At 47.6% G+C, this 20,816-nt stretch overlaps 1 protein-coding gene across 1 annotated transcript; it reads left to right on the top strand.

Annotated features, from left to right (window-relative positions):
• The first annotated feature begins 4,782 nt into the window (after positions 1-4,782).
• Positions 4,783-20,449, top strand: CD8B (CD8 subunit beta). The gene is made up of 6 exons (XM_049651865.1): positions 4,783-4,902; positions 7,719-8,078; positions 11,760-11,849; positions 15,450-15,539; positions 17,011-17,047; positions 19,120-20,449. Exons 1-6 carry the CDS (start codon positions 4,860-4,862, stop codon positions 19,130-19,132), a joined length of 633 nt encoding a protein of 210 aa, XP_049507822.1. The 5' UTR covers positions 4,783-4,859; the 3' UTR covers positions 19,133-20,449.
• Positions 20,450-20,816: the final 367 nt, after the last annotated feature.

Genomic DNA, 20,816 nt, shown 5'->3' with positions numbered 1-20,816 from the left:
TTAAAAAAAAAAAAGATAAATATTGTATATATGCATAGAACACCTCCAAAAAGATTTGCTGAACTGTTGGCTCTGGGGGCAAAAACCAACTGAGTAGGGGACAGAGGTGGCAGGCAGGTAGGCTAACTTTTCAAAGTGTTCATTTCTTTCTATTTTGAATTTTGTAATATCTGAGACTATTACCTTTATTATTTTTTTAAGATTTTTATTTTTACTTTATTTTTTAAATGTTTATGGGGTGCCTTGGTGGCTCACTCGGTTAAGCGTCCGACTTTGGTTCAGGTCATGATCTCACGGCTTGTGGGTTCGAGCCCTGCGTAGGCCTCTGTGCTGACATCTCAGAGCCTGGAGCCTATTTCAGATTCTGTGTCTCCCTCTCTCTGCCCCTCCCCTGTTCGCGCTCTGTCTCTGTCCCTCTCAAAAATAAATAAACATTAAAAAATAAAATAAAATAAATGTTTATTTATTTTTGGGAGAGAGAGAGAGAGCAGGGGACGGGCAGAGAGAAAGGGAGACACAGAATCTGAAGCAGGCTCCAGGCTCCAAGCTGTCAGCACAGAGCCCTACGCAGGGCTCGAACCCACAAGCCGTGAGATCATGACCTGAACCGAAGTCGGGCCACTTAACCAACTGAGCCACCCAGGCGCCCCTCGAGATTTTTTTATTTTTAAGTAATCTCTACCCCCAACGTGGGACTGGAACTCACAACCCCAAGGATCAAGAGTCCAATGCTCCACTGACAGAGTCAGCCAGATTCCCCAAGATTGTTACCTTTTAAATAAACAAATATTTTTTTTTACAGGCAAGAAACACAGTGGGAAAAATATTTGTAACACTCTATATCTTTTGTGTCAGTTATCAAATAATTGCCTCTTTGCCCCTCTGTGAAACTGGACGGTGGAGACTGCTCTCCTTTGCCAGTTAGCTTGATGCTATAGTCTCAGCCAATAGAGGGCGCTGGAAGGACATTGTAAACTGGAAATAGGAGGAACTTTTGTCCCTTTTCCCAAGGTTGCCAGTTTCCCTTGGCAATGAGTCCTTGTCTTTAAGGGTGTGATCTAGGTGCAGTCCATGACTTCTGACATATTTCTTTGTCCCTGGTGAGCTGCTTGACCTATGCAGATTCTCCCTGCAGAGTCCGAATCTCAGTCATGCGGAGCGTCCCTCTTCAAAGTTTCTCCCTTCCATGTTTACCTCCCTCAAGGGCCAAGGGTGGGCAAACTGCAGCCCACAGGCCAAATTCAGCCCCCTGCCTGTTTTTGTGCTGCCCTCCATCTAAGATTGGTTCTTACATTTGAACCCCAACTAAGCAAAATGCTATCCCAACAAAATGAATCCCATTCTTCTCATTAAAGAACTTTATTCCAAAGTTTTTGCTCACTTACTATTATATTTTTAATTTTATCAAGACAAAGGTTGTGGAGGTTTGCATTCTGTATTGTTATATATAAATATTCCACAAAGCCTAAAATATTTGCTACCTGGCTCTTTACAGAAAAAAACTGCCAATTCCTGCCTCAGACTCTCCTTGTACCACTTTTGGTAGTTAAAAACATTTATCTGCTTAAAATATTTTATATTTAATTTTCTCTGTTTAAGTTACTGGAATGGTTTGTCTTCTGATTGAGCCCCGATATAGCCCTACCAGACAAATAGCATCTATCAATTAATAAGAAATTATAAACAACCCAATAGGAAAATAGGCATCTACCTATCCATTTAGTTAACAGATATTGAATGCCAGTCATTATTCTAGGTACTAAGATAAAGCAGAGGATGAAATATAAGTGAAATACAAAGATGGAAAGAAGAAAGGAAAGCTTTATTGATGTATAAAATAGAGCTCATTTCTTGGCTTAGGTCATGATGAGTAGATAACTCACCTGGCGATAGGTCTGGAAGGACTTTGGGAATCTTGCAGGTTGTGGGAGTATTCATTGTTTGCTGGTTGGTACCATCCCACAGTTGTAGAGCAAAGAGTAAATGTAACCAAGAAGGTCAAAGACTTGTACACTGCAAAGTAAAAAATATTGCTGAAGGAAATTAAAGATTTAAATAAATGGAAAGGCATTCTGTGTTCCTGGGTTAGAAAATTTAATATTTTTAAGATGGCAGTACTACATAAAGCAATCTACAAATTAAATGCAATCCCATCAAAACTCCAACAGCCTTTTTTTGCATAAATGGAAAAGATGATCTTCCAATTCATGTGGAAATATAAGGGGCTCCAGATAGTTAAAACAACATTTAAAAAGAATAGCAAAGTTGGAGAACTCATACTTCCAGATTTTAAAACTTACTACAAAGCTACATGTAGTAGTCCAGGTTCTCCAGAGAGAATCAAAAGGAGATGTATATAGAGATTTATTATAAGGTCTTGGCTCATGCAATTGTGGAGGCTGAGAAGTCCCATGAACAGCAAATCTGCAAGTTGGAGACCCAGGAAAGCTGATGGTGTTGTTTGAAGGCCTAAGAGCCTGGAGGCCAATGATGTAGATTCCAATCCAAGTTCGAAGGCCTGAGGAACCAGAAGTGTGGAGGGCAAGAGAAGATCAATGTCCCAGCTCAGGCAGACATGCAGAGGGAAGGCAAATCCAACCTTCCTCTGCCTTTTTGTTTTATTCAGGCCCTCAATAAATTGGATGATACTCATCCATATTGGGAAGGACCATCTACGTTACTTGGTACACCAATTCAAATCTCTTCCAGAAGCAACCTCACAGACACACCCAGAAATAAAGTTTAATCAGATATCTGGGCATTGATGGCCTAGCCAAGCTGGCATAAAACTTACCATCCCACTGCAGCAATGAAAACGGTGTGCTACTGGCATTAGGACGGACATATAGATCAGTGGAATAGAATTGAGAATCTAGAAATAAGCCCACACATTTATGTTTAATTGACCTTCAACAAGAGTGCAAAGACTTCAATGGGCAAGGAAGAGCCTCTTGAATAAATGATGCCAAGACAACTTGATATCCACATGCAAAACAATGAAGTTGTATTCCTACCTCATACCATATACAAAAACAAACTCAGAATGGATCAACAACTGAGATATAAAAGCTAAAATTATACAAATATTAAGAGAAAACATCAAGGCAAATATTTATGACCTTGGATTTGGCAATGGATTCTGAGATATGACACCAAAAGCATGAGCAACAAGAGAAAAATACATAAATTGAACTTCATGAAAATTGAAAAGTTCTATGCATCAAAGGACATTAAAATTGAAAAGACAACCAACAGTACAAATATTTGCAAATCATGTATCGGAGAAGGGTCTAGTATCCAAAAATGTACAAAGAGCCCTTATAACTCAGTAACAAAAAGACAACCCAACTTTAAAATGAGTAAAGAATTTGAATAGACATACAAAGAAGAAACACAAATGGCCAATAAGCACATGAAAAAATGTCTAACGTTAATCATTAGGAAAATGCAAATAAAAACCACAGTGAGATATCACAACGCAGTGACTAGGATGGATATATTAAAAAAAAAAAAAAAGTGACAAGTGTTGGTAAGGATGTGGGACATTAGAACCCTCATACATTATTGGCAGGAATGTAAAATGGTGCAGCTCTTACGGAAAACAGTTGGGCAGTTCCCCCAAAAGTTAAACATAGAATTACCAAGCGACCCACCAATTAGACTCCTAGGAATGTACCCAAAAGAATTGAAAATGAGGACTCAAATACATATTTGTACAAGAATGTTTGTAGCAGCTTTATTCACAATAGCCAAAAGGAGAAACAACCCAAATGTCCATTAACAGATGAATCTCTAAACAAATTGTCTCATACACGTACAACGACATAGTCCTCATCTATAAAAAGGATTGAAGTACTTATACACGCCATCGCGTTGGATGAGCCTCAAAAATGCTACGCTAAGCCAAGGAAGCTAGACACACAAGGCCACATATTGTACGATTTCATTTATATGAAATGTCCAGAATAGGTACATCCATAGGGACAAAAGGATGATTGGGGGAGGGGGGTAGTGAGAAGGGGAGGGGGCAATAGAAGATGACTACATAACAGGTTCAGGGATTTCTCTCGGGGAGATGAAAATGTTTTGGAACTAGACAGAGGTGGTTAAATACCACTGCATTGTACCCTCTACAGTGTTTAATTTTGTGTTATGTAAATATCACTTCAATTAAGAAAAAAAAAAAGAAAACAGCTCACGCCAGCCAGGGGTGTCCCCAGGGTTGTCTGTCCAGTGTATGCTCAGCCTCACACTGCTCATGGGAATAATGAAAATGTTGAGAGATTCTGGCCTCTGGCTGGGCTGTGGGAGCAGCCCTTCACCCCTCACAAGTGTGTGCCCTTGAGGGCAAGGCCTGGGTCTTGGTCACTCTAGGCCCCACCGAGTTTCTCAAAAAGAAAAGAAATTTAAAAAAAAAAAAAAATCCCGAATTACAGTCCAGCTCCACCCTGCACTTCCGTGGGAACCTTGGATATCCTGACCTCTCTGAGCCTCAGTTGCCTCAAATGTCACAGGGAGTCATGACCCTGTCCTGGCCACCTCCCAGGTCAGGCGTCCATCACACACGTGCAATTGCTTGACGCAGCACAGTGGTGTCACCCCCTCACTGGAAAGCAAGGGGTCCCAGTGGGCTCTTAGGAAACGCACTCAAGACCTTTGAAATGCAGGGAGGATGAGGGCGGAGACCTTGCCAACCTCACACTGGACTCCCTCCCCTACCCCGCCCGGTCTCGTCCTTCCCGTCCCCCCTCCCCCCTCCCCCATCCAAACTGCCCCGCCCAGTCCCGCTCCCCACCCACCCCTAGCCAGGACTGTCTCCGCAGAGCCCCGCCGGGACCAGGTGTCCCGGGCTCGCCAAGATGCAGCCGGGGCTCTGGCTCCTCCTGGCCACGCAGCTGGCAGGTAAGACCGGGAGATTTGTGGGGCGCCCGGGGCTGGAGCGGGTGGTCTCCCGGGACCGGGAAGAGCCTGAGCTGTAGAGTTTACAAAGGCTGTCCCGGCAGAATGCAGAAGCCGGGGGCTGGGGGCGCACTCGGGAGGCGGCATGACAGGTACAGTCCCTAAGGGTGGCGAGGAAATTCATCCCCAGAGCTCATTACCCCAGGGGCCCCTGGAGCCCCGGGATTGAGGCTAGCTCTGCCCAAAAGCCCGGAGGGGAAGGCGGGCAGGAGTCAAGAAGGAAGAAAAGAGGGGAAGGAAGTGCAGAGTAAAAGGAAAAATGCCCTTGTCTAGGGTTCCCTCCCAGGGGTGTGCCCCCAGGAAGGTTCCAGAGGCTCAGTTCTGGCTTTGGTATTCTGCACTTCACCCAGGGTTCTGTAGACACATTTTTAGTACTTCCGGGAAAGTATTCGGAGGACAATCTGCCAAACACCAGGCTATTGCCAGATCCCAGACCGCTATGGCAGAGTACTTCCTCGGGGTTCCCTGTTTCCAACCCCACCCCCCACCTCAACTGTCCCTGGGTTGTGTGTGCTGTGGAGCTCCACTCCAATGGGAGCCCTGCTGGAGCTAGAATGTAGCAAGCAGTCTCCGCTGTCCCTCTCATCAGCCCAGCCAGACTGCCTTTTGGAAGAGGCCCCTCCACACACCAAACTGCCCACTGACCTGTGGTTGATTGCTCTCCTACCCAAAAGCCCAAAGCTGGCCACCCTGCCAGAGGTGACAAGACCTGCCAGCCCCCTACTCTGACCCACGAGCTCAGCCACATCTCAAGCAGAAGTTAGTCGGGGCCATTCAAAACTAGTAGTTAATGCTGATCGTTTTAGAAACAGCAGGCCCCTCTGAGAAGGGGGTCACTGGAAGAGAGTCAGATGAATCAAATGAGACCGCACAGGTAGCAAGGCCTGGCTCTGTGTCTGGCACATAGATAGAGCTTGACATTCAGTCTCCAGGGACATAAGAGAGAGACCAGGGTATATTGCAGCCAGGAAGTCTGCATGTCAGGACACAGCAGGGGTAACATACACAAAAAACCCAGGGTCCTTTTGGGCCCCTTTACCCCTTTAGGAGTCACTTCTGGGCTTTCTTGGAAGAACTTCGGGAGTCTGTGTATTTGTAGACCCCCTGTGTACACGCAACGACATGACAGTGACCCAGGAGAGGATCACAGGTCTCCTTGATTCAGGGAGTGGCTCAAAGTTCCGGTTCTGGGGTCCCAGAGCTGGGTTTGAATCTGGATCCACCACATACAGGCTGTGTGACCTTGAGCACGTCCTTCACTTTCCTGAGCCTCTGTTTCCTCATGAGTATGGGTATAAAACAGGATCTGGTGAGGATTAAGCAAGATAATGCATGCACCATGCTGGGCACAGTTCAGTGAATATTGGCATCATCGATTCTTATTATCTTCCCCAAGATATCAGTGACCCCAAACAATGAAGACCCTCTGCTGAAAAGGCAGTATGGTGTTTGGGGAGAAAAGAGAAGGGCCAGTAGGCACTTGGGCCCCAGGTACCATTTCATTCTTCCTTTTTTTTTTTTTTTTCTTAATGTTTATTTATTTTTGAGAGAGAGAGAGAGGCAGAGAGAGAGGGAGAGACAGAGAATCCCAAGCAGGTTCCACACTGTCAGCACAAAGCCCGATGCAGGACTCGAACTCACAAACTGTGAGATGATGACCTGAGCCGAAATCAAGAATCAGGTGTTTAACCAGCTGAGCCACCAGGCACCCCTACCATTTCATTCTTGATACAAGCAGAAGCTCAGAGTGGCCTGTGAGTAGAGTCAAAAAGTTCAAGTTCACGGCCCATTCTGGAACCATGAAGTCTGAGACACAAACATCAGCAGGATTGTGCCTTCAGGCCACTACCTCATAAGCCAGCTCCCCTGGGGCACATATATACACACACATTCTCCCTCTGGCCTCCTCTGCCCACCCAAGTCTATGTCCTTCTGTGCCTCGCTGTTCCTGGGTCTCTGCCTGGGTCTGTGGGGTCTCTCTCTGCCCCACAGCTAAAATGGAAGGCTTGCCAGGTCAGATTCAGTTTGTTGGACTTGGCTGCGAAGGACCCAGTCAAATCTTTCCTAAGATTTCATCCTGTCCTTCCCCTCGAGAATGGGGATCCAGGAACCCACCACTTGCTGGGCTGAGGAGTGATAGGCTATAGTTGCACCAATAGCAACAGTGAGTTCCTCTTGCTGTTGTCATCACTGTCCAGAAAGGGTGGTTGGCCAGACCAGCCCTGTGCTCTGCCTCTGATTCTGGGTTCCCCTGGGCTACCTGAGTCTCCTACACCTGCTTGGAGCCTGTTGAAGGTCTGTACATAGAGTGGCGGCAAGGCAAGGTGAAAGGCTTTGACTTCAGACTTTGAATCTTTGAGTTTGAATCCCAGATCACTTACTGGCTATTGATGGGACTTGGAACAAGTAACGTCATGCCTCAGCTTCCTTGTCTGTGTAATGGGGATAAAAATCCCCAAATGAGTTTGAGATTGGGTTAAGATAATTTATGCAAAGAGCCAGGCTTATAGGCATGCAATCAAGAAATGGCAGCTCTCTCCCCATCCCCTTTGTAAAGCTGGACATAGGAAACACCTGCCTTGCAGATGGTCTCCTGAGACCAGGAGCCACTAGCTGCATTGAGTACAGCCCCTGGACCCCGCAACTGGGCAGGTTCTTCCACAGCTTTCCTTCAGTGCCTGACTCAGTGTGACTCCCAGGACCCACAACAGTGGCTGGGAAAATGTGCTGATGGTGTCTGCTCCTTCCGCTTCTCGTAGCTCTCCGTGGCAGCTCCGTACTCCAGCAGGCTCCTGGGTCCGTAATGGTTCAGACCAATGGAATGGTGATAATGTCCTGCGAAGCCAAAACCTCGCCCACTAGCACGCGCATCTACTGGCTGAGACATCGCCAGGCTCCAAGCCCGGACAGTCGCTACGAGTGCCTGGCCTACTGGGATCCCATAAAAGGGATCGTGTATGGACAGGAAGTGGAGCCAGAGAAGCTAACTGTGTTTCCGGACGCAACCCGGTCCATTCTCAATCTCACAAGTGTGAAGCCTGCAGACAGTGGCATCTACTTCTGCATGACCGTTGGGTCGCCCGAGCTGACCTTCGGGAAGGGAACTCGGCTGAGTGTGGGTAAGAAAGTACCTCAGTGCTGCCAATGAGTATGAAGCGCCTGCTGTGTTCTGGGTGCATGGCAGACACTAGAGCTGCCCCCGCTCTCAGCGAGCCTCACTCTGCAGGAGGCAGGGGGGTGGTGGTGCCAGCCGTGAGCCATAGAGCTACGGCTGGTAGGAACAGACCTAGCCAGGGCCAAGCACACGCAAGTGTTTTATGTAGTCATTTCACTTCATGCTGCCATCTACCCGGGGAGGTAGGGAACTGAGTCCTGTTCCAGATGGGATGCTTAGAAGCATTGCTACTTCTTCTGGGGACAAGGCAGTGCTGTCCTTTGGCCGCCACATCAGGCCTACCTGAGGCTATGCCTAGATTGGCCTCAGTCCCCAGACCTGACTGTGGTCTCAGAAATTCCCACCAAGTGTGCATCCCAGGAAAGAAACTCCTCATTGCCTGGACATACCCAGTGAAAGCATTTCTAGGGCCAGTGGAGGGGCAGATGCCCTCACATTCTGAACAGGGGCCTATGGCTCAAACCCACACCCGGAGTTACAGGGAGTAAGGAGACTGGCGCCCAGGCCTAGCTGCACATGCTGCTGCATATTCACTGTGTGCCTTTACACCAGTCCCTCTGCTCCCTGGCCTCAGTTTTCCCATCTGTATCATGGGGCTGCTGCTGGCCTCCACGACCCACCCCCCACCCCCCGCCAGCCACCCGGAAAAGCTGTAGTTCTGTGAGTTGAATCAGCATGCCCAATAGAAATAGAAAGCCGCAGATAAAATGTAAAAATTTCGAATACCACGTTTAACAAAGGAAAAAGAAATGAGTGGAATTAGTTTACATACTATATTTTTAACCCAGTGTACCCGCAGTATCATCATTTTAACTTATAATCAATATAAAAATTATCACTGGAATGTTTTACATTCCCTTTCCATGCTAAATGTTCGATGTGTTTTTAACATTTCACGCATACAGCACACCTCGAGTCAGACTGGCCGGTAGCCAAGGTGACAGGTGGCTGCAGTATTAGAGAGTGAGGATTAAGCTGTGAGAGGTGTGAAGGAGTCGTGGCAGAAATTCTCAAAAGGCCTGGTCTGGCTTTAGCCCCCTCCCCAGGTTAGCCCATGGCCGCCAACCCCCCACTGCGGTCCTCCTACTGTCCTGCTTCCCGCTCACCTGGGTTCTTAGGCTGGGGGCACCGAGAATGCCAAGTCCCCCCCAACACCGCCCCCCCCCCCAGGAATTAGGTCACTCAGCATGGGAAGATGCAGGGACAGCTAGGACAGCAGCACAATTAGGAAGACAAAAACCAGAGTGAGGTTGCTCTCCCATCTCTCCAGCTTTGGGTCTTCAGTCAGAAGGTAGGGGTTGGGGGATGAGATCTCTGGGACAAGAAGCTGAGGCATTCTCAGCAGGGAGTTGACTGATTCCTGTATTGAACACTGGGTTTTTGGGGGTGTGGGGTTTGCGTGTGGTTTATTGTTTTTGTCTCTACAAGCCCCGCATTTTCCCACTCGTTAGATTTGGGGGGTCTGAGAAAGATAGATGATGAAATAAGTAAAACTGGTTTCTAGAAGTTTCCCCCTCCACCTCCACCACCACTCACCCATTCCTGGCTTTGATATTTCCAAACCCCTCATGCTGACCCTCCCCAAAGCATGTGCTTGCAACTGCCACATCTCCCCAGAGTCAGGGTATCAAGAGCCAGGCCCCACCCCTCCTGCGGAAGACAGTGCATACTGAAAGGGGAAGCTCGGGCAGTAAGGAAAGTATTGGGGCGGGGGGTAAACGGCCTTTTGGGGGCTAATCACACTATGGGTTCAAAAGGCCTGTCCCGCTCAACGAGGAGAGAAGCGGGTAGATTTGAATGGGGAGCTGGGGGAGTCGGGAGGAATCAAGGGGACCCAGCTCTGGGCAAGAAGAAATTAAAATGCAACAAGCCTTCCCACAAACCCCTCATCGAACCCCGACCACTGAGCCCAGCCAAGACCCTGAGGTCCTATAGAGCTGTCTCCCTTGCAGGCTTCCCACCGACCAGCCGAGAGACATCTGCGCCTCCTCGTGTACAAAGTAAAGGGAGTGGACACCTCCAGGGCCGTAAGGAGTAAAGGAGAAAGCCATGCTGGGTCACCCTGAGCAGAGAGCCAGGCTCCCGCATGCTCTGGGAGCACCATGGCTAGTGTCCTTTTTTCCTTTTATGCTAGTTTCCCTCAGCATTCCCACGGCCAAGGCCCTTGACCCGACGGGCCTTTTTGTCGAAAAGCATGTGCACCTGAGGTGGTGTGGCTTAGTGAGAGCCTAGAATCAGGGTCTCTTGGCTCAGATCCCGGCTGTGCTGTTTAGGGTTTCTTGAACTTCAGACAAGCTAGTTCCATTCTCTGCACCTAGGCTTCCTCGGGGATTAGATGGAGATACTCGTTCCCATCGCCAAAGTGGTTGGGTTGAATACGCTTAAGCTGAGCTGCTTAGTTCTGCCGCTAGCACGTGGCGGGACTTAGCAAGGGTTCATTCTTGGTGGTTGGTTCTTCCCAGAAACCTCACGAAGCAGGCAGAGCGTGTCATCTCTGCTTCCCAGAGGAGACTCGGGTCGGCCAGGGTCCACAGTGTCCACTCTTTATATGGAAGATGCCAGCCCTGAAGTGACCATTTTGTTGGCTGTCCCTCCCTGTCCTCCCGATTCTAGAGTTTGAACTGATGGTGTTATCTTCCCTCTCCTACTGTTTTGCAGAGGATCATTTTTGTGAAATGTCTTTGCTCAACCCACAGAGACCAGGGCTGGGTTCAACAGCACCCAGTGCTCACCACCCTGTCCCTAGCATCTCAGAACCTCAGGTGTCTCCCTTCACTCTGTGTGCCTGTCCCACTGCCCTGCCCCGTCACGTCAGCATGTGACACTGGCATAGAACGAAAGAGAGGAGTGACCCATCCACGAGTCAGGAGACGGGGTTGAGGTGGTCCAGGCAGGCGCTTGGCATCATGGGGCCTCGGGGCTGGCGCCTTACATCACTGGTGTTCGTCTTTGAAAGTAAAGGTTGAGACTAGAGGTCCTTCCAGCTCTGATAGTATATGACTTGTAAAGACACTTGAGAAGGAGAGAAAATCCCCATATATGCAACCTGCATGGTATTGTATGTGTGTTAAAGGGCACCCTCCTTTCTGTGAGCCTCCTCCACCCGGTTAGGGATTGGCAGGTTGGCTGAGGGGCTGGTCTTGTCGAGCACTTGGGGACTCCAGCTTCTGCTCAGGGTCTTTGGCCAGGGGGAGCCATCTCTACTGCACCATTTGCTGGGCTTGCTGTCCCCTTTAATTCTCACGACAACCCCAAGAAAGAACTGGGAGTCATCTTTATTTCAGCAGATGGGAAAACTGAGGCACCGAAAAGTGATAGGGCTTGCCCCAAGTCACTCAGTGGTTAATCAGGGCATCTGGGGCTCTCTTCACGTCCATGTGGGTCCAGAGCCCCTCTCTTCCCCAGACACCAAAGTGACCCCCTGCCTCGACTCTCAGATAGGTCTGAGAGTTGGGGAAGCACATAGAAAACTCGATTACTCTATCACCTTGGAGCCCTGCAGCAGCCCAGGGAACAGTCGTAAGGGCTTTTGCATCTACATGGAAGACATGAGGTTTTAACTTTTGTCTGCAAGTCCACCTGCTGATTACCTGGCTAAGACGTGTGTCTTGCTTGCTTTCTGTAGTTGATGTCCTTCCCACCACTGCCCAGCCCACCAAGAAGCCCACCCCCAGGAAGAAAATGTGCCGGCCCCCAAGCCCAGTGACCCCGAAGGGTGAGTTCTCCCATTCTCCTGGACCCTCAGAAACAGAGCAGGAAGTTTTCCTTCCTTCCTTCCTTCCTTCCTTCCTTCCTTCCTTCCTTCCCTTCCCTTCCCATGTGTGGACTCTAGCCTGTTTCTCTGGCCCCACCCTATCTGGGGTCAGAAGGGAAGCTGAGTGTGACCACAGTGCTGCCCTCCAACAGCTCACAGTCTAATGAGGAACACGCTTGAAAATTGTCCTAGAGCAAAACTTAATGGAGGATATGTCCACCCCAAAACTGGCACACCAGTGTTCCTAGCAGCATTATTCATAATCGCCAAAAAAGTAGAAACAACTGGTAAATAGATTAACCAAATATGGACTATCCATACAATGGAATATTTGACCATAACAAACAGTGAAATACTGATACAGGCTACAACATGATGAACCTTGAAAATATTACACAGTAAAAGAAGCCAGACACAAAACCATGTATTATGTGATCGCAGTGATAAGAAACATCCACAATATGACATTTCATAGAGACAGAAAGTAGATTAGTGGTTGCCTAAGACTGGGGAGTTGGGAAGGTATGGAGGAGACTGCTAAAATGGGTACAGGATTTTTGGTGGGGGAGGGGAGATGAAAATGTTCTAAAATTAGATCGTGGTGCTTGATGGGTGCAGAATTCTGTGAATATACCGAAGACCATCAAATTATACACCTGGAGCAGGTGAACTTGGTATGTAAAGTATATCTCAGTAAGACTGTTTACAAACAAAAATAACCAACCCACGGGACCAGAACTTTAAAGTTTTTCAGTTTTAATACCTAACAGAGGGCCTAACACACAGTATGTGCTAATATCTGTTTGCTAATGAGTGACCTAACTTGCTTCTCTGTGCTATGAACACCAGACACAGCAGCTGGAGAACACACACCCACACACACACATGCACGTGCACTTTCCTTGAACCATTAGCCCAAACGTGCAAATGTGTTTCTGGAAAAATACTGACCTCTGCTCCCCAAAAGATACTGGTGACAAACAAAGTGTCATCTGCTCCCACCCGTGGAACAAATGACAAGCTGCCCCACTAGGGCTGCCTCGTACTGCTGGGTTTGCTTTGTCTTAAATGTATAAAGTAACAGAAAGAGCTGAGGGACAGGCATCTAATGGGATTGGGAGAATGGGAACGGGAAGCTACCCCATGAGGTCCCAGTAAAAAAAAATCGGAACCCAAATGCAGAAGGGCAAAGTCTTGGTGAACATAAAGGTAGAGATAGATTGACCTCATTTTATAAAGTATCTATACCCCACAACTTGGCCTAAAGGATTTTAGGCAAGTTACAACAACAACAATAACAAAACAACACAAAAGGCAAATGCAACAGGTCCATTACGTTGAAGGTGCCAAAATTGGGTCTGTGCTGTGACTCTAGAGAAACGGCAAAACCAGCTGAACCAAAGGCAATACTCCAAATAACATGGCACACAAACCCTGCCCCCCACAGTGATAGAAAGAAACAACCCCAAGCTCCCGGCTTCAAAGCCTTCATGTCAGTGTTAAATTCTAGAAAAAGTCTGCTCTGTTCATCCTTCTATAAGGCCTGCTGAACAATAGTGAACTCAGTAGAGCAACACTTTTGTAAGAGATGTGGACAAAGGTCTTTGAGATTCTTGCATCATTCCTTATGTCGACCCCCAGTAAGATCCCAGGGCAAGAATGCAAATCCAACATTAGTAGGTTATTAAGAATAACCAGGTTGTGTGTGAAAGTGGCCAAGTGGGGATTGGGGGGGAGAAGTAGAGGTTGCATTGGGGGTGGGGGCCATGAGACAGGGTACCTTAGGGGTAAGTCAGCCAGGTTTAGGTCTGACTCTGCCTACCACTGCCTATACTGTGTGACCTTGGTCAAGTGATTCAGCCTCTCTGAACCTGTTTCCTCATGTGTAAACTAGGGATGTTTACCTGGCTAAAGGGAAGGCATGATTAAATAGATGCTATATGCAAAGCACTTACCTTGGGGGACACCCAGATAGATCTCAAAACTTGTCATCATGAATGAAACCATGTGGCCACCCTGGGGAAGGATGTGCTCCCTAAGGCTTAGGGCTGTCCCTTGAGATGATTCTGAGACAATTTCTAAATTGCTGTGTCAGGAACGACGTGGTGACTTTCAGACTTCAGCAGACTCCAAAACCCATGCAAGGCAAGGAAGGCCAGGCCAGGTCATACAAGTGGCCAATATATGAAAATAGACTGAAGTTGACAAATACCATTTTCACCCACTAGACTGGCCAAAAACTAAACACTCTGATAATATCAAGGGTCGGCAAGGTGCACAGTTGGTGGTTAGGAATGAAAACCAGTGCGGCCTTTTTGGAAGGCATTTCACGGTGTCTGTTACAACATTAAATGGACATAGTCTATGGTTTGGCAGTTCCTGTTTTCAATATCTGCCTCGGGCAGTCTCCCACATTAGGAAAAATGTACCAGGATGTTCTTTGCAGAGTTATTTATAAAAGTAAAACATAGGAAATAAACGAAAAGCCCACTGATGGCTAAATAATCCATGCTATGTGCATACTTCAAATGTTACTTTACTAGAAAAAGGAGTGTGCTGATATATTTAAAGAAAGAATGGTTTGCACAACAGTTTGTACAATATAAGCCACTGTATGCTGCAAAACAAAAACAAAAACAAAACTGTAGGGATGCCTGCGTGGCTCGGTTGAGTGTCCGACTTTGGCTCAGGTCATGATCTCACGGTTCATGGGTTCGAACCCCACATCGGGCTCACTGCTATCAGCCTGTCAATGCAAAGCCCCGCTTTGGATCCTCCGTCCCCCTTGCTCGCTGCCCCTCTCCCACTTATGCGCGCTCTGTCTCTCTCAAAAAATAAATTTAAACAAAACATTTTTAAAAAACCTTTATGTCTGCATAAATACAAAGAGAAAGGTACCACATTAACCATGGCATTTATTTCTGTGAAGGAGCTAGCATGCCAAGGAACACTCTAACCATATACTTGAATCTTTTACAAGGAAAATACATTCAGCTATTTCTTGTGAAATTAAAATAAATTTTTAAAAATAAATAGTAAAAATCTCATTACCAGGCATGAAAATTACCTATCTCCTTTAGAACATAAGTAGCTCCTGCGTTTAATTAATTTTTAAAATGATGATGTGGGACATAAAATTTTTCTATTTTATTATTTTATTTTTTAATTTTTATTTTTTGACAGAGAGAGAGCACACAAGCAGGGTAAAGGGGCAGAGGGAGAGGGAGAGAGAGAATCTTAAGCAGGCTCCGCCCTCTCAGCGTGGAGCCTGACGCTGGGTGGGGTGGGAGAGGCAGGCTCCATCCCACGACCCTGGGATCATGACCTGAGCTGACATCGCGCGTCAGATACTTAACTGACTGAGCCACCAGGGCACCCTTGGACGTAAAATGTTCTATGTAAAATTATCTCAACGTGTTCGAAGTGCCTAGAAAAAACGATGAGAGAAAAATGTGCAGCAGTGGTATTCTCTGGGAGGTGGGGCTTCCAGTTGATCAGTTGATTTTTCCCTCTGTAATTTATCTGCATGTCTCAAATGTTCAATATGTGTGTCTTTCCCAGGCCCATCCTGTGGCCTCCTCACCCTCGGCCTGTTGGTGGCTGGAGTCCTTGTTCTGCTGGTGTCCTTGGGTGTGGCCATCCACCTATACCGTAAGTTGTGGCCTCTTGGGCCACAATGGCGACTCCTTTTGCCATTGGACGTGTCCCCGAGGTCCTTCCTCTTCTAGGGAAGCAGGACAGATGGCAGTTTGGTGGAAGTTTATACCCACCTTCCCATCTGGTAGTTCCAGAGGTGCTTCTTGGCCTGAGGCCATCCTGCAGAGGTCAGAGACCACCCTGTCTCTGGAGTCAGACAAACCTGGGTTTGAATCCAACTCCACTATTCTTGGATCTAGTGACCTTGGGCACATGCCCTGGCCTCTCTGAGCCTCAACTGCCCCACCCAGGAGTAACAATATTACCTACCTCCCAGTGTTGCTGTTTGTAAAGTCCTGCCCAAAGTGCCTGGCATGAGATAAGCGGGAACTCCCATGAGCACTCGGGACAGAAACAGTACACAGAAGACATTGCAGTGGGGTTTGGGTCATGTTCCCAGAAACTTGAACTCCTCCTTCTCTGTGAGGCTGCAGAGAAATTCAGAGATGACTGCCTCTCTCAGCCCCTCTGGAGACGAGATCATCTGCTCTGGGCTCCCAGGGTTCATAAGAAAGAGGGGAGTTATATGGGAGGCCCTCACAACTGCCCAAGAGCCCAGGGCTCTCCTTCTGGTCCTTCTGCTCACCTGTGCCACCTCAAGCAAGGTACTGACCCTCTCTGGGCTTCTATAAAATGGGAGAGGGTGAGACCCTCTCCACAAAGAAATGTGTCATGAGCACATTTTTGCATAAAATCGCCATCCACAAATTCCATCCACAAATGGAAGAACCCCATTAAAGTTCAGTGGTCTGCAAATTTTTTTGTTCAAGGATCTCATTAGTAAAAACATTTTTAAATTATGAACCCTAACTGCATGTAGATTTTATTAGTAAAAACTTTTTAAATTACAAACTCGAACTGCGATTAGGTGTATTTATGTCATATATTACGTATGTTACGAAATGTGCTTCAGAAATGAAAAGAAATAAAGGATGAGACAGACATGTAAACAGACGTGCTCAGACTTCCTTCCTACATCCCGTTGGGAGACCTTGTGCATTTCCCACGCACACACGCTTTAGCTTAAGTCCACCGACCACCTGTCTGTACACCTCTCATTCCTGACCTGCTGCAAAGGGCAGACTGACATGTTTAAGAGCACATAGACTGGAGTAGATTAACTGAGTTTGAATTCTGGTCTTACTGCTTACTAGCTGCGTGACTTTGGGCAAGTCATTCCATAACACGCGTGTTCTGTGCCTCTGTTTCCCCATATACGAAGCAGAAATAGTAAGAGTAGTACTCAACTCACAGGCTTGCTGCGAGCTTTAAGGGAGTTAAACCACATAAAGCTGGAGCAGAGCCTGGCACCAGGGAAGTGGTCTGAGGTGCTGGCTGCCCCTCTGGTCTCCTTCCTCGCTCTCTGGGGCTCGGTGTCAGCGACCCACAGCCCACGCCAACCAATGTTCTTGTTTGCTTCTTCCAGGCCTGAAGAGGAGAGCCCGGCTTCGCCTCCTGAAACAGTAAGTGCTTGGGGCCTCAGAAGAGTGCCCATGACGCGGCCCTGGGTGTGGGCCTGGCTTCCTCAGCCCCTGCTGCTGCAGCCTCCACCCATAGGGGGCCAAAGCCAGACACAGCCTTCAAAAAAATCTCAGACTGTATAAATAGATGGAGCGATAGAGTTCAGGAAGAGAGAGCATCTAACAAAACTACTGGGTAGCCGTTTAAGTCAAATTTCAAGCACTGAAAGATTTAGCTTAGCTCTCCCCATGTTCACAGTCAACTCTTGAAAGCATCGGATACGGTAGGATACCCCAAACTCTTTTCATTTGACTTGGTCCTTCATGACATAGGAGGGTTACCTTTATAGACCAGTTGAAAGACTTGCTCAAAGCATTTGGGATGGTAAACGGCAGAACTGGATTCGAAAACCATTTCCTGCTTCCTTCCCTGCCGGTATTGGGCTGCCTGGGTCCCATCTTCTACCCTAGACCCCACCCGGGTCCCAGGAGTTGGCAAATCAAAAGGTTGAGTCACATATACAGGGGGGCTAAAAGGCACTCGCTCTTCAGGTCTACTGAGCTGTGTAAACACGGGCAGAAGCCCAGAGGCTCTGAGGGGCCAGAGGCTACTCCCAACCTCAGGGACTTCGGGACCTCAGCTGGGCTGTGGGCAGCGTTCTTGGATTACTTTTTCTTCCTCAAAATACTGCTTTCCATCTACCTATCTCATTAATGACAAGCCCCTCTATATAGAGGTGTTCGGTAAAAAAGAAAGCCCATCGTGCCTCTAGATTAAAGAGGGCAACAGGGCCTTTGGCTTAAGAGCTCTGGCTCCAGCATGAGGGTTTGAATCCTGTCTGCCACTCACCAACCATGTCACTGTAGGCAAGTCACTTCACCACTCTGAGCCTCTGATTCCTCATGTAAAATGGGATAACAGTACCAAACTCATGGCTGTTGTGAGGACTTACTGGGTTAAAACCCATAAAGTGCTCAGCCCGTGGTCCTGTGGAGTCAAAGCACAAACTCATGTTCCTTACAAAAGTCAACTCTACGAGCCAAACAGCCAAGGAACAAAGTATATCTCTAAATACTTGAAAATGTAATCTCCATATAAACTCTATATAGTATTCTCTACCTTATTAAATACATTATATTTGTAGCTATAGTTGCTTGACTATAGACAGTCCCTTAAACATGCCTGCTGTATTTTATTGGCAATTTTCAATCATTTTGATTGTGCACAATTTACACAATTTTAGGTGCTGGATTTAGAAATTACCCCCTACCTAAGAGACAATAACCTGAGTGTATTTGTCTGAGCCTAGATCTGCAGAATGTTCCATTCAACATCTTCCCCATGGTGACCCCATTGGGGGGGGGTCCCCATTAGGGTACTGCCCCCACCAACTCCTTCATTTTAACTTGTTCCCAAGTGATCTGATGACAGTTTTAGGGGAGCTGGATATAGTGTCTCATGCTTTGACAAACCCAGGGGTTCTGAGGACCCACTGTGATGGGGAAGGAGCTGGGGGTTGGTCACGGGGGGCCGTGAGCTCCCTCAACCCTCTGCTGTCATCGGCTGCCTGTACTTAGGCTCACCTGTGAGACATCATTTGAACAAAAGGGTTTGTGGCTACAAAAAAGTTCGGAAACCACCTCTAGTTTTGCTGCCATGATGCAGGTGTGGACAAAAGAGTCCATGGGCCTCACAGATCAGCTGTTCCAAACTCAAGTTGTGATTTGGGGAAGATGTTCCCCAGCCTATAACTGACCCTGGAAAATCTGCCCATCAGCAACCAACTTCTTCTGGCCCCTCAGTGTGCATTTGTCAATAGCTTATCTAAGAAGGCACTGCAGGAAGTAACACTATTCAAAGCTAGAGTTCTTTGGGCTTTTTGTTTTGAGCTTCTTCATTTTTTTTTTTTAATGACTAAGATGGGCCCTAAAAACATACTAGTGGAAAACTCCGGCCCCCGGGCTCCTTACTGGGAGTGGAGCCCTGCATCCCTGCATGTCATTTGTCTCTGTTACAGGAAATTCATATCATTTCCCTGAATGTAAGTGCTTTCTTGACTTGCTATTGTTTTCAGGTTTTATAAATGAACGGAGAATATGCTTTTGGTGTCCTGCTACAAAAATACGTTGGTCAATAATGAGCAAGATCTGGAAAAATGAGAGAGAAGGGACACGCTCAACTCCCTCAATTGTGGCAATTTCACTGACCTGCTGAAGTTGCCTGCTTTTAACTACTGCAAGTTCTTTCTGTGGGCCTCATGCATGGGAGAAACTTGTTAGTTGGTCATCGCGAATCACGGAGAGAAGGCTTCAGAGCCCCGGAGCACTTCCTGCAACTTCCTGCAAATGAGTAAGAAATGCCACCATGACACCACTCCCCAGCTCCTGTACTCACCCTGGGCTGGGACCCTTGTGTTGGCCGTCCGGCCACCTTCTCGCAAGTTGCTTTGCCCTGATAGGGCAGTGGCATGGAGTCCTGAGTCTCTCATGGGATGGTGCTGGGATGGCTCCTCCTTGGTCTTCCCAGGCGGGGGTCACCGTCCTCACTGAGAGCCACAGAGACCACACCCAGCTTGGAACCGTGCTTTCTGTGAAGGGCTGACTCAGTCGGTTCAGTCTCCAGGGACCTCCTGTGGAGCGGGAACTTGTGGTGTGGGAGTTCACTTAATCTCCCATTAGGAAGTTCCTCAATCTCCCATTAGGAAGTTCCTCGACTTTCACTTCTGCCCTCCCATGGCTTGTATATTTCTTCTCTCACTGTTCTTTTTATGAAAATGTCTTGGTTGTAAAAATAAAACCCTGAATAAAAGATGCAAACGGCTCCCGTGATGTAAAAGCACAAAGCCCATCTGTACGGCAAAGATGTTAATGCTCAGCTAAAACAGAAGTAACAAAGATAAAATGTGCCTGTCCTCATCTGCCCCCACAACATGCTGTCGTCTGCATTGTAGGCATTGAGAGAGTCTCAGAGGCATCGAGAGAGTCTGAGAGGTTGGGAAGCACCCAGAGCCAGGCGGCAGGGGCCCCAGGGGCCGACTCTTCTGGCCACTCCAAGCCATCTTCACTAGTTGTACAGAGTGGAACCCCCAGACTCCTAGCCACAGGCTGGTGACCTTATAGTAAAAAGAAGGTGAGGGGAGCCCGTGTGGCTCAGTCGGTTGAGCATTAGACTCTTGATTTCGGCTCAGGTCATGATCCCAGGGTCGTGGGATCAAGCCCTGCATTAGGCTCTGAGCTGAGTGTGGAACCTGCTTGGGATTCTCTCTCTCCTTCTCCTTCTGCCCCTCCCCTGCTTGTGTTTTCTCTCTCTCTCTAAAAAAAAAAAAAAAAAAAAAACTAGAAGAGTCTCTGTCCTCATTTCCTTCCTTCCTTCCTTTTTTTTTTTTTTTTTTTTTTTAAACTGTTTCTCAGCTTTGACGGGGAAAGAAAATGCAAGAAGAGGCTGAGCTGGATGAGGGAGTTGAGATGAAGGTCTTGTGCCTTCCGTAAAAGCCCAGGGATCTTATCTTGACTCCCCACTCTGGGCCTTAGCAGCATGAGAGCTACTGAGCCAAAAACGAATGCGGCCTAAGGCTGCGTTCACTGAAGCACCATCCGCAGGCCACAGGAGAATAGAGCCCCAGCTGCTTTTCCTGCCAGCTGGGAGGTGCAACTGTGGAAGGGAGATGGCGAACCAGGCTCTGCCCAGAGGCCTCTGGCAGCCACAGAAAGCAGGAAAGGAAAGATGGCTCGAGGGGAGGGGGCCGCGTGGCCCTCTCGCAGCATCGGGGAT

The sequence above is a fragment of the Panthera uncia genome (genome assembly GCF_023721935.1).
Source record: "Panthera uncia isolate 11264 chromosome A3 unlocalized genomic scaffold, Puncia_PCG_1.0 HiC_scaffold_12, whole genome shotgun sequence".
Lineage (NCBI taxonomy): Eukaryota > Metazoa > Chordata > Mammalia > Carnivora > Felidae > Panthera > Panthera uncia.
This window is presented reverse-complemented; position numbering and strand designations above follow the sequence as displayed.

What these genes read in the sequence shown, in the direction of transcription:
- CD8B (XM_049651865.1), top strand. Translation starts at nt 4,860, where the DNA reads ATGCAGCCGGGGCTCTGGCTCCTCCTGGCCACGCAGCTGGCAG. An exon ending in CCTGGCCACGCAGCTGGCAG is followed by an intron (nt 4,903 to 7,718) that starts GTAAGACCGGGA and finishes CGCTTCTCGTAG; the next exon opens with CTCTCCGTGGCAGCTCCGTA. An exon ending in TGTGGCCATCCACCTATACC is followed by an intron (nt 15,540 to 17,010) that starts GTAAGTTGTGGC and finishes TGCTTCTTCCAG; the next exon opens with GCCTGAAGAGGAGAGCCCGG.